General features: G+C 44.1%; 1 protein-coding gene across 2 annotated transcripts in view; it reads left to right on the plus strand.

Annotated features, from left to right (window-relative positions):
• Positions 1-17,148, plus strand: part of DEDD2 (death effector domain containing 2) — an 82,750-nt gene that overhangs the window by 41,849 nt on the left and 23,753 nt on the right. For both annotated transcript variants that reach the window (XM_085615590.1, XM_085615589.1), the window contains exon 5: positions 9,513-9,911. In XM_085615590.1, coding sequence (XP_085471716.1) covers positions 9,513-9,877 — 365 coding nt within the window. In that variant the 3' untranslated portion in view covers positions 9,878-9,911. The remainder of the gene's footprint in view (positions 1-9,512; positions 9,912-17,148) is intronic.

Below are 17,148 nucleotides of genomic sequence, written 5' to 3' on the forward strand. Positions count from 1 at the left end.
CAAACAACTGCAACACCCACTGGTTAGCCACCACTTTGGGCGAATACTGCTATACAATCTATGCAAAGCATATGTATCTCCAGCACACACGCCTCGAACGGATTGTTACTTACCCTGTAAGCATCTGTTCTTGGCATGTAGAGCTGTAGATTCACATGCACCCTCCCTGGACACCTGTGGTTGTTGCAGTTCTTATAATCCGCATAATTCACATTACATATGCATGGTCATCTCTGCACTACACTTACTCCATTCTCACACTCTTACGGGAAAACAAACAATGGAGTCCATGCCATTGCGCCCTATCACCGAAAGGAGGAGTTATTCGAAGAAAAACCACTTACAAACATCCGGACCCAACATTAGGTGGCAGGAGTATGCAAAGCATGTGAATCTACAGCTCTATATGCCAAGAACTTATGCTTACAGGGTAAGTAACCTAAAACTTTTGGCATGGAAGAGATCAGAGTTCCTTTTTATTCTCACACTGCAGAATAAAGAAATGTATTGCATTTATAGCTTGAAACCTGTACTGCCTTGTAATTTCACAAGGTCTCTTTTCAAAGTCTGGAATAGGAATTTTGTGCCCACACAAAGCTCGACGATATCTGGAAAGGTTGCTGCTGGCTGCCAAAACGTGCGAGGCATGTTGGCATGCATTTTATTGTGGAACTTTGGTTCTTTCCAGACAAGTAATTTCTGTGATCCGTTCGAAATGTCCTGATTGGTTTCCACATAGGAATTAAAGCAGGTCACCGATATTTTCTGTTAGACCTATATCTAGATACTTCTCCCTCCTTTTGCATTTGCTGCTAAGCCATTGAGACATGATTTCTCTCAGTGTTCAGGCTTGAGCCCAAGTGTGCGTGTGTGTGTGTGTGTGTGTGTGTGTGTGTGTGTGTGTGTGTGTGTGTGTGTGTTATATATATACACACAGCAAAAATAGTTAAATTCTGGGGTCTCAAAATGGTGTCTTAGCGGAAGGTACCCAGTTGATGCTCTTTCTTTAGAGAGTGAATAAAGGTGTCCTAGAAAGTTTCCAGGACTGCCTCAGAGCAGTAGCCAAGTATTTGAAAAACAGGTGTTAAAAGCAGACACATTTGAAATACTGTTCTAAAGCAACATCCTGTCGCTTTGGGCGTGCAGTTGGTTTCCAGTGGACTAGGGTGATCTGCCTTTCTCTCTTCGAGTAAGAAATCTGAGGGATAAAATCTGAGCTTTCCTTTAGATTCTAAATTCAAGGCATCACGGCCACTTGCTTCTTTTTATTAAGATCATTAAATAAGATTCTAAAACTAGTCCATGATTATACTCTTGAGAACAATAGTGCATTTGTTGATCGCCTCCAGCTTGGGGTATGGAAATGCTCTATATTTAGGACTGCCTGCTGCTCTAAATGATACATTACAGATGAGCCAGAAAGCAGCCGTAAGTCTAATTCTTACTATCCCTCCTTGGTAGTCCAGCTCCACCCATTGGAAACTACATTTGCTCCCAGCAAAACGGTTTCAGTTTAAAGCTTTTTATTACGCACCGAGCAGCTCACAAAAAGGGCCCCTGTTATAGGGGCAGGTTTTCCGCCTGCTTGCCAACCAGATCAATGCATTCTGCTAGTCAAGGACTTTTGACAATCCCCTGCATCTAAAGAGCCAGAAGTGTAATCCCTGGTAGTCAAACTCTCTGGAATGAGCTACCCATCGAGCTAAGGAAGTCTACTTCTAAATCTAACTTTTAAAAGGCACTGAAAACATTCCTTTTATGGTGGGTACGAGGTGCGCAAGGCTACTTACTGTAGTGCCGGCGTGCTTCCGGTGAAGCAGCTGGGTAGTATACAAGATTCAGTCATTCGTCGCCTGGGTAATCGAGCAAAAAACATGAAAGGTCTGAGCAAGGGCTTGCTTCATTGATTGCACCCTATTTTTACTGAGTGGCTCATCAACAGTTCTGCGCATGTTTCAATAGGGAAGGTAGACCTAGCAGGACTTGATCAATGGAGTTACCCTAATAGGAAGTTGGAAACTTGTTAAAAATGGCAAACGTTCTCTCCTCCTTGAAATACTACTTTTTATGGGTGCCTCATTCCTGCTCCTTGCTGCTATACAGCTTTCTTGTTTTTTAGGTATTTAAATTGTGACAGATGTAAGAATGTCCTTATAACTGACGCTCTTGCCACCAATGTATAGCCTTAGAATAGTTGCTGACGGCCATTCTGTCCCTCAGATTTTCTAGTTCGAGCACTTGAAAGATAGTGTGTTCAATTTGATGCACTTGTTGAACTATGCTGACTCGGGCCTCTGGTTTCTACATCTGAAGTTTAGTGGTGTGTGTTTAATTCTAAGCCCTACAGTATACTCTCACCTCCCTTCTTGTACCATCATGTAACGATTATCAAAACCTTAAGGGTTCATCTTTTGAGTCGTAGTGACATGTTATTTCTGACCCGCAAGCTTGTGCTGTTGCGGCAAGGTGGGCTAATGAATGAGGTCCCCTGTGCAGAAGGTAGTGTTGAAAGCCTGTCAACCAACAATCAGCGGAGAATCCTAAAGGCAATCTTAATGAAGGCAAGACTGCTGTGGCTGGTCTTTTGCAACGTCACACGTCTTGATTTTTGCAGTCTAGCTCCTCTGAGGTCATGCTGTACATTTATACCCACGTTTGCTTTGTTTCGGTGGTTGTAAACTTAACTGGACAGACCCTGCTACAATCTATAGTATGGAGGCTGCCTTGCTCTAGTGACGTATTTGGCAAGCTCAGAATCTTCCCCAAATCTAAATCCAGCCTACCGTTTCCCTTGCTTTTGAAAGTTTGTGTATCACGCTTGACAAAATGACAGCCCGAGCGAGGACTGAGATCTCTGTTCCTAAGAAATAAGCTCTAGTGACTTCATAAGAGTTTTAAATGGACATGTACCCGTTTTAAGTGTTGCTCCTCAATGAGAACAATGTTTTTGAGGCCCAATCTGGCATCTTGAATGTTTCAATGGTTTTAAATCTGGAACGGATTGCTCGCTAGATAACCGTTACAGGTAAGTATTTTTATTCATTCATCAGTATTGCATATTTTCACTTGAAAGTAAGAAGTGTAGTGAGACTTTTGCCTCATTGGCTTTGAAGCCAGTGAGATGGATCAGCTACAAGCGCTATTGTGTTGTGTATAGCATTCCCCGACTGAAGTCCAGTAATCAAAAGCAAGTGACTATCTTCAGACACCAGTGCCAGAGAACTGGAGTTACAGGTAAGCAACTTGTTTCTGTGAAGCCTCTGGGGTCTGCTGTGGCGTCGTCCTTCAAGCCTGAGGATTAGCTTTAAGACGCACTGAGCACTAGCATTCCTCCTATGTATTTGTTTGGAGTATCGGTAGAAAGGCTTGCAGGTTTTAAGCAAATGGCAGTACGTTGTCCGTACACAGTACTGACCTTCCAGCCCAACTTCAGCTGCTTTCACAAAACATGTTTTAATTTTGGTTCATGCTCGGAGTTCGTTTATCATGATGGTCCGTTTGAGAAGTGTTGTAGACAGTCTCCGTGAAGTTAGGCTTGCTAGAAGTTCAAACATCGCAAATGTATGACTAAGGTAGGAAAACATCAGTATTTCAGGTAAGTAAGTCCATTTTGTCCAAAATAAGAAAATAAAGTTTTGCTTGGGAGGTGTTACTTTCCCTAGCGAGTAGATCTTGCTGAAGAGAAAGTTTCCTTCGTCTTAATTTGCAGATTTGTGGTGTTGCACTACCAAGTGGTTCCTTGAACTGCGGCCCAAGGTCAGCTGAGAACTGTAGTCTTGCTCAGAAATCCTGCCTCAAATTTGGTGACTCTGGTCTCCCTTCATTACAGCACTAATGAACTTGCTTTAATACGTTACTGCCATTTCTTACTCTCTAGTCTTTCACTGTAAGACAAAGTTGGTAACCTAGGAAGACTCTAGCATATTCAAGTGACTACTATTTTATAGTTGTAGGTCAGTGGTTCTTCAGTGACGTCCACTCCTAAAATAAAAACGTTCAAAGCCAACTGCTTGCTTTTCGATCACACTGATTTCTGATATCTGCAGTAGCTCAGAGTTCAAAATGGCTGTATCCAGTGTTGGAGAGAATGACTTTGCTTTATTTTTTGGTAATATTCCTGTGCAGTATCAAACTAATTTCTTGCTCCAAAATGTATAATTTGCTAAATGCTAAAAGATCAACCTGTTTCTCTCGGTTCACAGTTAAAATCGACATTGGAAAAGCATAAGTAAGCCGCTCAGAAAAGCTGGTGCAGTAACAGACACTGGTAAACTTGGGATTAAAAAACACAAGGTTGTTTTTCCTTCTGCTTCTGTATTGCTTTTGACAAGTTACTCGTCCAAAAAAACAAAAGCTAAAGATTCATCATGCATTATCTGTGGAGCACAACACGAATGGGAAATGTGGAAAAGCTAAACCGTTGGGGTAGGTTGCGGGCAGTGGGGAGGATACATGAGATGGCTTTGTTAGGGTTTTTATTTAGAATCGGGGCTTTGTGCCAGTGCTTGAGATTGCCAGTTTCAGATGAATTTGCAAAGTTCATACTAAACAGCTCAATACGCAACTTGGATTTTCTGCCTTACTTGACAACTGTATTTGCTTATAAATTTGAGTTTTGATATGAAGATGTAGGAATGTTAAACTCACTTTTTCAGTGTTAATTAAAAAAGTATTTGATGTTGGGAGGAAGCTCGCAATCCATGCTGGAACATTTTTTTTGGCTGCTTTGTCGAACAGGGGTGCACAACGTAAAGCCTGCTCTCATTTGTGTGCAAGCCTGCAAACCAATTTTAAAACTTGAACTTTATCTGCCTCTTGGCATCAAACTTGAACTTGCTAACCTCGCTGCTCCCAGGCAGCAGCCTTTGCTCTCCTACGATGATTAAATTCTGCTGAGCACCAAAATGTCTCCACATGAGCAGTGTGCCTTTTGGTTAGTCGGAGCAATCCTGTGTCTCATTCTTTTCCTATGGTGACCCACTACTGTCTTAATGTTGACCATAAATATGACATTGTTGTGCCCCCCTGGTCTGACGACAGCGTGACTAAGATTAACATCAGGGGGAGTAGAGGTGGCTTATGAAAATAGGTACTGAATGGGTAAAAAAAAATGGTCTCTGCTTTGCCTCAAGATTCCACAGTCGACCTACAAAGATTGTAACCAGTTTTGATAAGCTTTTAAAAACCTACACAGTCTTCTTTCTGTGATAGGAATTTAAGTTTCTAAATTCAAAAGCCCATGGGACTGTATATAAAGTTTGCAGTGATGATGGCTCACGATAGTTTTAAACTGCTCACATGTTTAGAACAAATTCAATTTTACCCAGTAAAGAGGCACCTCAAGCCGAACATAACTATTGGGTGGTAAATGAGCGATGCAGGAATACATATTCGTGGTGCTTCATTTGGACTTGCTGCCTATATAATCGGGGACACTTTGCTGCCAGTGTTTCTGCTGAATGGGAGGCAATATGCAAACTATTCTAGAGGTTTGACTGAACAGCATACTGCTAACTGCGGTTCCCATCCAAACACTTTACAACCCTTCGGTTTGCATGCGAGGCTCCATGTTCTTGGAATCCTCAAGTCGAATTGTTAAATGTACATGTGTGTATAATCTGTATTGATATTTATTTGTACAATCCTACTGCCTGTGACCCTGCTGTTAAATGTTTCCTATTAAGATTAGGGAATGGGCGAATGCCGTCTTGGCTTGCAAGAATGGACGCGCATGCGGATTCTCTTTAGAGTCCGCTCTGAAAGCAATCTATCCGTTTTTCTAAATAGAGCCACGATTCAAGATATTCTATGCATTGGAGATAGAGCATCAGATGTCTGCTTTAATCCATGTCCATTTAATGCACAATGTAATCTTTTATATGTCTGCTTCATGTAGTGTGCATTCAAAATTAAGATATCATCATTTAACAGTACTACAATACTCTGTGTACTATCGCTATGTTCCACCTGGCCAAAGTAGAAACTGCAAAAAAACGAAACATGCAATATTCCCTCTTCGCGGTTTGTTTTCTGAAGTGAATGCAATCTTATCTCTTTATCAGAACAGAAAGTTGGATACTAAGAATAGTTCAAAATTCAGTGTGGTGTTTTTTCACCTTTTTGTCTGCATTTCTCGGTTTCGTGTTGCAGCTTTTAAAAAATGTCAAGGGGTATTTTCACTTTTTCTAGAAGTTGATGTGGCTTGACAGAAATAGGACGTATGCATTTTGAATGTCGATTACTGCTTCTGGACATTGATATGTTTTTTCTAACCAGATTGTCGTGCATGCAGTGTTCAGTGTCAGCACTGATTATGGGCAGGTCTGCTTCTGTACCAGCACAGCCTAGTTCACCTATTGGCCTTTAGTGTCGGATTGAAGTCAAATAAGGCAATTTGCTTTAAAGCAAAGTACTGACTTGTGTATGCTGGAGAGGGTGGTTTTCTTGCTTGCCCCCTTATAAAAGCCAGAGACTACCCAATCAGGCCTCCAAATCAAGCATATACTACCACGCCATGCTCTTTGACACTACCCCTTCACCACCCTCATTATCCTGATCCTTTGCTTAGAATATAGTCTTGCACCAATGTTGGTTGAGGACATCAATAGCTTGACTGTCTAAGTTAACGGATGAGATTTTGTGCATTTGCCACACTATTCTGTGGACCAATACAAGTGAGGAGGGCTCTGTGGATGGCATGATTTTCACTTGATGGCATTTTGCCTCTTGCGGGTGGTACTGCTTTCCTTTAAGAACCGTTATATGGTGATGCTGTCTTTCACGCGTTAATTGCCAGATACAAATTGTCGCCTCAGCTGGGTACACTGCCCAGTTCTGCCACCTAAACTCTAGGTAATGACCAACGTTCCTGCAAAGCTATCACTGATTAGCTAATCCTTCTACCATAAGAAGTTCTTCCCATGCTACTGAGGACGTCTGTCTATAAGCACGTTTGAATTCTTAACTTTAAACTAACGCCTGTCCGACACAAGTCGTGACATTTTAAAAACTTTACTACTTCAATTTTCCGCAACCAAGAAAGAATTATTACTCCATTAAATGGGGCTGTGTGTAATATACTATATTCCTTATCACTGGAGTCTAGCCTCTCTTTACAAACTGTACGTTTCTGAATGTCAACGGATGGTGCTCAATCACTACACTGGTTCCCCTAGATATTTCACTTCCTTTGACGGTATGATTAAGGATCTGTCTAGCGCACCATCGTTCGTGTAGGCTGATGATTAACCTTGTAGACACAAAAGAACCTTCGCTTGCCGGTATTTACCAAACTCGTCACACCTTGGGATTGTTCTCTAAATAATGAAAGTGTTTGCAGATGTAGGTATAGCCATCTGTATGGTACTATCTCTAGCATTACGCATTGTTTTGCTTTCAGGATTTCCACAAATCGAGTTGACCCATCCTTTGCTTATATCGAATCCCTTCTTTCTGCAGTTCATGAACTTTTGATACCTGGCATGAGGCTCATGGTTTCATGCTGTGGATGGGAATGCTACCTGGTGAATTTCGTGTATAACCAGTAGCTAATGTGGGGTGCATTTTCTTTGTTTCCCTTCTCCATAAAATCTGAAATGCAGATTCCTAGCCATCAGTCTCTTGAACATCTCTTTTGAATTAAAATCATGCATCTGTCAATCCAAAGAGACTTTACTTAACTGCCCCCATACCTAGAAAAGTGTGGACCGACCACAGTGATACAAGTTTAGCAGCTTCAGCAATACAACTAACTAAAATCTGTGAAAGACATGTCTACAATCAAATGTCAAAAATGGATCCGTGAATGGACACCTGCTCCAAATGTGAGCCACATGTGAGCAATGCTGCAGTTAGAAGGCTATAAGCTAACTGACCACAAGGGAGTTATGTAGGAAGTCTTCATGGTGACTCCGCAATCGGATACTAGCCAGAAACCATCTCAACTGCACCATGCTGTACTGTTTTTGTGTTATATATTGTGTATCTTTTCATATAAAGGTCCAGTTCAGGCTGTTAATATGGAACTGCATTCTGTCTCAGAAAAATACCGATGGGAATAATGCATGTTTGTAAAAAAAACAACATTTTTTTAAATGGTCTCTTCCTATCAAGTCAAATTATGAGATGGGTTGAGCAGCAGTCTCATGTAATACGCTGAGTTTCACGTTTTCATTTCCTATGAACTAAGCTAGATTTCCTGGCTGTCATGAGGTTTATTCTTGCCAGTTCTTAAAGTACTGTGTAAAATATAATCAATATCCCTCGTCCTTAAAGGAATTGTTCAGAAACCAGTTAATGTTAATCGTTACAGGAGAGTAACAGAAGCCTGCTTCACATATATTCACAAAAAGGGGTTTCGTGTGCTTCCTAATATCAGTGTTTGATTTGTAGGTTGTAACCTGCCTACTAAGTTTATTTTTGTCTTCTCAAATGATTGCACTCCACCTCTGGCCCCTTGTCAATTTACAAAAATCTAATTACTGACCATTACCTTTCACTCAGAAGTTTTGCCAGTTTGTTCATTGTGGCATCGGACATTTAAAATTTATTTATACTGGTCTTGGTATGGAACAAAGGAAACTTAACCACACAAGACTAACTTGTTGACTGATAGGGCTACTGAAATGTGACCAAGTGCTTGGGTGGGTGTTAAGGGTTTGGGAGGAGGGAAGAGGTATGTTCTGCAGGGTGACCATGATATCATTGCACTTTGAGTTAATACTTTCACAGGTTGATGACCCACATGAAAATGAAAAGAAAAATTAAGGCGAAAAAGTTCTTGGCCCCTTGCTCAGCGTATGTAAACAAATCTCCTGTATTATCAATGTGTTGCTCTGTACGTTCTGTAGCTCTCCTTGGGATATTTGTTGTTTTATAATAATTTGTGGAATAAAGTTAGATTACAGTGGGAATTTATGTAAATTATGATAAGACTGTGCTATTTGCACCTCTTAATTGATAATTCTGCATTTAGGGCTGGGGTGTTCAGATTCACGCCATAGGGGGATATTTTGGTTCTACAGCATGTATGTACACTTGGGTTTCCTATACAACAAATAACGGCACACTGAACTAAGCTAATGAAAATCTGGATGGAGTGAAATCCTATCCCGGACAGTGGATTTAATGTGATCCGTAAGTCTGAATTTCCTACAGCGCTTACACCAGTATTTAAAATGGCACTTAATGTAGCAAGGTTTGAAGCCTGATTGCCTTGGTTGTAAGTTGCATTCTCCAATTCCGGTTATGTCCTTTGGCTTTAAATTGGTCAACCTCAGAGTTTCTTTGGTCCAGCCACTTAACTCCAACATTTTTTTTTTTCTTCAAATGTATCCTAGATTCCTTTGTTTAGTGTAAATTCTGACATTCAACTGCTGGCTAGAAATGGCCTGTTCACACACCCTTTCAAATTATTTGCATGATTGAAATTGCTTTGTTCCCCACTGCGTTTGTTCTGTTTTCTTTGCTAATTCTTGGTTTCTTTTCTTTCCCTCCTTTTCTCCATATACTAGGCATTCGTTTGCGGGTCAGAGCAGAGTACTGCAATCACCATTCTATTCTTAGTCAGAATGTGCTCTCCAACAAGCAGAATCGCCTGGAGAAACAATTCGATGTATTCAGCCAGTCCAACACAGTCCTGAAATCCCGGGATTTGGGATCCATTATCTGTGAAATAAAGTTCTCGGAGCTCTCTTACTTGGATGCCTTCTGGAACGACTACTTGAATGGCTCATTGCTCGAGGCCCTAAAAGGTGTATTTATCACAGACTCCCTGAAGCAGGCCGTGGGTCAAGAGGCTATACAGCTCCTAGTCAGCGTTGATGAGGAGGATTATGAGGAAGGGAGGAAAGTGCTACTGGAAAACATTCCTTTGTGAATATGGCATGGGGCGCTGTGCCTGAACTCGAGAAGTATGTAACGCATGCTTTTGTTATTTTATTTTTGAGGGGGTGGATTATGGTTTGGGGAGAGTAAACACACACCTTCATGCTGGTTTGTCAGAGGTGCAGTTTCCCCCTATTAAACCTTCCAGTTTTTAAAAATTCTGACATTGATATTGCTTGTTTTTCTGGTCTTGGCTTGATTTATTAGCAAACCTCTCTTTTTCTGCTGCTCTCAACCCTTTTTTGAGTCATTCATATCCTTGGCTTCTGTTAAAGGAGCTTCGTTAATTGTTAAAGCACCGATTATATCCACCCAAGTGTAGCAATCTGCAACACTGATTTTTTTTTTAACATTTTCAAATGAAGGTACCTTTTTGAAAATGGGTAAACATTTAAAAGAACAATTTGACGGACAGCCTCTGAAACCCCTACATCTTACAATGGTAGTCTGAAAACTGAAGTGACAGGCATGCATTACATCCTTTCTTTTCTACCAAATAACTTATCTTCGTTGTCAATTTTTTTTCTTTTACCTTTGAATGATCAGTCTGTGTACATTTTTTTTCTGCTTTAGTACCATGAAGTATCCTCTGAACCTGTTACCTAGGTTTTTGTCTCCCCCACCCCCTTTCTTGTTCACACCGTATGTGCTTAGTTCCTGATGGCAAAACCAGTGAGGATACTGGGAAACATGACTAATCCGCCCCACCCAAAATATAGAGCAGGCAGACCAATAGTTCGTCAGTTCGGGTGTTTAGTGGATTATCCTGTTTGTCAAGTTCTAAATCGGGGCCTATCAGTGAATAGCTGGTCAACTAGGTAGCGATAGCGTTCATCCATTGTTTGAAGTGAGATAAAATATCTATAGTGCACGCCTATTGGAAGGAGAAAAGTAAGACTGCGTGAGAGCAGTCAACTAGGAAAGATGAAAGCCAGTCAAGGGCCTGGTTGTCGCCTCGGAGTGTTGCAAGATGTTGGTTTTATTTATGCATGCCAGTGTTTTATTTTAATTTTAATTTTTTTGCTAAATCTGCTACTAGTCCTAAACTAGTTTTATCTCGTGGATGAGGAACATAGCAAGCTGTATCCCATTTTTATTAGCCTAGGTTAAATGTGCTTTGTTGAAACCCACTCTCCCCTATATCCTGGGTTGTGGGTTTCTCCCAGGCCAAAGGAGCCTGGCAGGCTTTAGAATATCCAAATGAGCCACAAGGGCTGGGGGTTAATGAAAACTGGCTAGCAATAGAAAAACGCAGAAGCCGTGCCACCTTAACCACTTAGATGTGTTAAGGCATTGACCTCCTAAGCATGCATTGTTTTCAGTTTTGGGATTCCACATCAAAGTGGCCTGTGCACCAGACCATGAGAGGCACCAACAGAAGCCAAAAGTAGATTGTCTGCTAGTTGCCATTCTCTCCAGACTGGTCCCAAGTATGGAAATTCCTCCTGGCATTCCCTTGCTGCTTGACCCTGACAACTAAGGAAGATAAAAGCCACCAGGAGCTTATGACTTGATACGAAAGAGACCAAGGTTCAGCCACCAGGAAGGGCCTGCATAAGGACATCTTCAGGCTTGAGCACAGCAGCCTTGAAGTGATCCCAGCTCAAATGAAACCAGTGTTCTTCAAACATTTTAGTGACCCCACCCCCCTTATCCCTCCCTCTCTTGGCTAAAAAAAAAAATCATTTGGGCCTAAGGACATAAATGACAAAAGATGTTAGTGATTGCCCGTTATTGAGTGGCTTACTGCCACTCATTCCCTTGCACCCCCCACCTCTGCTGAAAACAAAGCACTGTTATTAGCATAATGCTTCTTTTAGCAGAGCAGAGACTCCTTGCCTAGATTGAGCTGCACCATTCCCTTAGAAAGCTGTGATGGTCTAGCCTGCATTTTATTGGTGGCACTGTCCTACCTACCTACCTCCTTGGCCGCTCTTTAGGTATATTAAGTAAGACTGGTGTTCCTAATCCTCTGAGTAGAGAGCGTACTATAGGGGGCTGCTCTAAGTCCAGGACTGTTCAACCATTGTTCTCACACTTTGAGCTCCACATACATTATTAAACACATGTCCTCCAACCGTACCCCAGTGCTTGTTCCTCCATCACTGCCTCTCATTTTCCCACCACTAGATAAACTCTGCTAAGACTGGTATGATTTGAGATGCAAGCTCTACAGCAGCTATTTAGATCCGAAATTGAAATAGGTCCACAATTTTGCCATACGAGATTTAAGAAGGGTTCAAAACTCCAGTAATTTGGGCTGATAATCTGGTTTATATATTTTATTTATCGAATTCTGTATTGTGCAAACTTGACCTTAAGGTATCTGGACGCTTTACAGTTAGCATAGTGGCAATCTGAAAGATTGTAGGTATAGATTACTTACTGTAGAATTGCCGCCAGGGATCAGACTTGATCCGGAGTATTGTTCTGTTGCAGTATCCCTGCGCGTTGGTAGGTAGCGTCGGTCGTCGTGGTTGCCGGGATGACGTTGCAGTGTCTATTTGAGCGCCGCCCCTGCGTGCTGACGGCCGTTCTTTAATTTTCCGCGCCAGCCAGCGCAGATCCGGAGAGATCGTGTCCTTTAGTCTTTTTTGACTTTTTGTCGACACCTTTTTCCAGTCTTTGACTCCTGGTGCACGAAGGATGTCTCATCGGACCGACTTCAAGCCCTGTGACTCCTGTCACAAGTTGATATCGGTCACCGATCCACACCTCGTGTGCCTTTAGGATAGGATATATTTGTATAGAGCTCGAATGCCACGGCGTCTTTGCGCTAGTGTATGTGAAAAAATGGTAAGGCCTGTGTTACCAGGGAGCTAGAGCGAGGTGAACAGCCACGTTTTCAGTTCCTTTCTAAAGGACTGTCGGTTTGATTGAAATCTCATGGCCATTGGCATTTTATTCCATAACATTGCTGCACAATTTGATAAAGTTCTGCCGCCCCATCTTGCCCGCCTGATCCTGGCAATCTGGAGAAGGCCTAAATTGCCAGACCGAAGTGCACGAGCGGGGGTAAGGTAAAAACATTTTTTGAATGTCCTTAGCACCTTCCCACCCCCCCCCCCCCCCCACCCCCCGGGGAGCCAATGCAGTGATTTAATTCCTACCGAGGTTGATTGTCCTCTAGGTATATTTAGAAGCAACCTTGCTGCGGCATTCTGTAAGGACTGCAATTTTCTCATCGAAGTTTTATCAATGCCCAAAAACAGGGCATTGCGGTAATCTAGTTTAGATAGCAGAAAAGCCACAACCACTGTCTTTTGTAATTCCTGTGAGATGAAAGGAAAAATCTTTCTCAAGGTTTTTATTAAAAAGAAACAGGAAGAGGTGAGGTCATTTACCTGAGCAGCAAAATGTAACTGGTCATCGAAGATGACTCCGAGGTTCCTAACCTTAGGTACCGGGCAAGGGAATTCCCCCGCTCCAACCGGCCACCAGGAATCATTCCATAGGGGTCGGCCCTGGCCAAACTCTATAACCTCTGTTTTATCTGTGTTCATTTTCAGGAAGCTATGGTTCACCCAGGCCATAATCTCAGACATGCATGAAACATAACAGCTGTCTCTTCAGGTTGCTTAGATATCGAGAGCACAAGCTGAGAGTCCTCAGCATAAGATACCAGTGCAAATCCATGCTTCCTAATAAGTCTGGCCAGGGAAGTGACATAGATGTTAAACCTCGTCGGGGATAAAGCCGATTCCCTGTGGGACCCCACAAAGGAGATAGAAACTCTCTGATTGCAGACCCTCCCAATACAGACTCTGCCCCCTACCCTACAAAAAGGATGAGAGGAGGGTCAGGGCAGTACCCTCGGACCCCCCCCCCCCGCCCCACCTCCTTCAGCCGCTGCACTAACACCATGTGATTCACGGTGTCAAAAGCAGCTGACCGGTCTAAGACTGCTCTACCCCCTCCGTCCACTATTCTTCAGATCTCCTCCTTGCAACGATCAGGACTGATTCAGTAGAGTGATACGACCGAAAACCATGCTGTGTGGAGTCCAGCAGTTTGTTGGCATCTAGGTAGTCAGTTAGCACCTTGTTCACAGACTTCTCCAGAATTTTAGCTATCGGTTGGCCAGCAATTGGACAATCGTTCTTTGGTTCAGAGGGGTCTAGGGTCAGCTATTTAGGAATTGGCCTAATCATTGCTTTTTATCCAGCATGCAGGATAACTACCTGATTCCAAAACTTGATTGCTAAGAGGGGTGAGTTTGCCACAGACTTTCTTAGCAGCCATGTGCATAATAGTGGGAGGACAGGAGTCTTTAGGTGAACCGGATTTTATGGAAACGAGAAGTTTGTGTACCTCATCGTTTGTAATTGTATGGAAGCAGAATAGTATGCAATGGGTTGATTCAACCTCATCAGACAGTTGACATTGCTTATCCGGAAACATCCAAGTATTCAAGAGATCATTATAGATCACTTGCAACGTATTCTGGAAGTATAGAGCCAGTTTATTGCACATAGCTTGATCTGAATTGAATGCATTAGACTGCTGTGACTTGGACAGCAGTGTGATGGTTTTAAAAAGTTCCTTAGTAGAGTTTCCGGCTTCCCTATCTTAGTTGTATAAAATAGTCTGTTCGAGGCATATGAGCTGCAGATTATACACTTTTGCATAGATCGCCATCTGGTGTTGGGCACGGATGTTTGCAGTTTGTTTTTCCTCTTGGAAAGTCTTTGGAAGTCATGAGGTCGGTGACTCCTCCCTTGGATCGTATTGCGCATGGGCTTCGGCTCCATCCTCAGATTGTTTTTTTCCTCCATCGGGCTCGGATGTAATCATCGCGCTCCGGTTCCGAACATTTCCAAGGTTCCGAACATTTCCAGTTCGACGATCGAAGCGGAATCCTCACTCACATTGCGGTATTGTTTCGATCGCGATCTCCTCAATCACCTTCTCATCGACAAATCTTCGGTTCCAGTCGTCGACGGCGGCCTTCGGGCCTACCCAAGCTCTGGTCCCGGCTGATGGAAAGAGCTCCATTCAAGAAGTGCCCTCGATGTGGGTCCAAATTCCCCCACACCGATCTTCATGAGGTGTGCAACCTCTGCCTCTCCCCTGAACACGAGGCTCGAGACTGTCCGGCCTGCAAGTCTTTCAGATCGAAAAAGACTATTCGGGACCGAAGAGCCAGACGAAACATGGCGCACTCCTCGACCTCCGTTCCGGTCGACCTCTTCGGAGACGACGTCGAAGATCCGGGACAGCAGCACACCGAAGAGGACCTAGTCAGTGCTTCCGAAGCAGACGACTCCGATGTAGAGGACATCACCCCAGCGCAGAGGGTCGTGAGTAATATACCCCCCACACACGCGCCGACACCCAAAAAGGCTTCGTCACACCTTCGCCTCCGGGCCTAGGCAAGACCAGAGACACTGCTTCACACACCCCACCTTCGGGCTCGGTGAAGAAGCCAAATAAGCCTTCCGGCGGCTCGGGCTCGAGCCAGCCTTCCAGCGGTGCAGTCAAACGCACCTCTGTCTGAAAAAGAAACCGGCCCCTACCTCGACACTGAGCTCCGCACCGAAGTCCTCGGTGTCGAAACCCGGTGCTTCCGTTCCGGCGCCATCTTCGGTACCGACCAAACCCCATAAGGCCCTTGGCACTGACACTTCCACGCCGAAGCCAACCTCGGCACCGACCAAGAAAACGGAGGTTCCCAAGCCCAGTGCTAAGCACGGCACGGACAAGCCTAAAAAGTCATCGGCCCCGAAGACCTCGGCGCCGACGGAACAAACATTGTCACAGGAACTGTTTACACCGCATCCCTTACAAAAAACTCTTACTAAGGATCCAAAAACTGGACATTTGGCGCACTCTTCCAAAAAGAGGCATTTGGACAAACCGGCTCCGCCTCCACCTCCAAAGAGGAAGGACTCTGCTACCTCCCCTTTCAGAATACCTCCTCCACCCTCTCCACCTCCGCCGCCTTCTCCGCCACCTCATCGCTCTCCGACCCCGTCTCCAGACGATGATAATCAGGGGGACCCATATCACGATCCAGGGGATGTGCCCCAAGACCTCACCCCTACAGGATCCCCAGACCCATGGGACAACTACAATAACCCAGATATTCCAGATGTCCTACAAGATGACCTTTATCCTTCTAGGCCATCTCCACCGGAAGACTCACTAGGTTTCCACTACCTACTTCAGAGGGCGGCACATTATCACGGGGTAGAGTTACACACTGACCCAGTAGAGGAGGATTTCCTCCTCGACACCTTTGATACCGCACATAGGTCTACCTCCATACTACCTATGCTCAAGGGGGTGGTAAAACATGCGCCAGAGGTTTTCAAGGACCCAGTCAGGGCCAGGGTCATTAACCCACGCATAGAAAAAAAGTACAAAGATGCCCCCACAGATCCTGCCTATATCAAAGGGCCAGCGCCACTAGATTCCTTAGTGGTTTCCACTGCACGGAAGAGGTCAAACTCCCAGGCGTCAGGCGAAGCACCACCACCTGATAAAAAGTCAAAGCTACTGGACGCGTCAGGAAAGCGCACTGCGTCACAGGCAGACAATATATGGCGTATCGCCAACACCCAAGCGCTATTGGCCAGATACAATAGGGCGTATTATGATTAATTAGAAACCATAATGCACCACCTCCCAGAAAGATACAAAAATAGGGCCAATGAATTAATTGATGAGAGTAAGACAATAACTAACACCTCCATACGCTGTGCCTTAGATGCAGCAGACACAGCCTCCAGGGCCATTCACACTAGCGTCCTCCTCTGTCGCCATGCTTGGCTGAGAATATCAGGTTTCAAACCTGAGGTACAGGCCTCCATCCTAAATCATCCCTTTGACCAAGAACAGCTTTTCGGCCCAAAGGTAGATGAGGCCCTCGAGAAAATGAAGGACACTGATACGGCGAAATCTATGGGAGCCCTGCAGTCACACCCTCCTAGGCGCTCCGTTCGCCGCTCTTCCTTTCGGAGCACGGCTAGAGGCTACTCAGCGCATCCACGTCCTACAAATCCCCCACTCAGTCCACCTTCACAAGGGGTTATCAAATAGACGGCTATAGGGGCAATAACAATAAAGGCAGAGGCAAAACAAATACCGCCCGCTCTGCCACACCGCCTACCCAATGACTCCCCAGTACCCCCCCCCCCCCCCCCCGGCTCCCTCCAGACCATTCCACTCCGGTCGGGCGAAGACTACAAAATTTCCTTCAGGTCTGGGAGACCATCACCTCAGACAAATGGGTGCTGCCTAGAATTAACATCTACCCCCCGA

This window comes from Triturus cristatus, chromosome 7 (assembly GCF_964204655.1).
Source record: "Triturus cristatus chromosome 7, aTriCri1.1, whole genome shotgun sequence".
Lineage (NCBI taxonomy): Eukaryota > Metazoa > Chordata > Amphibia > Caudata > Salamandridae > Triturus > Triturus cristatus.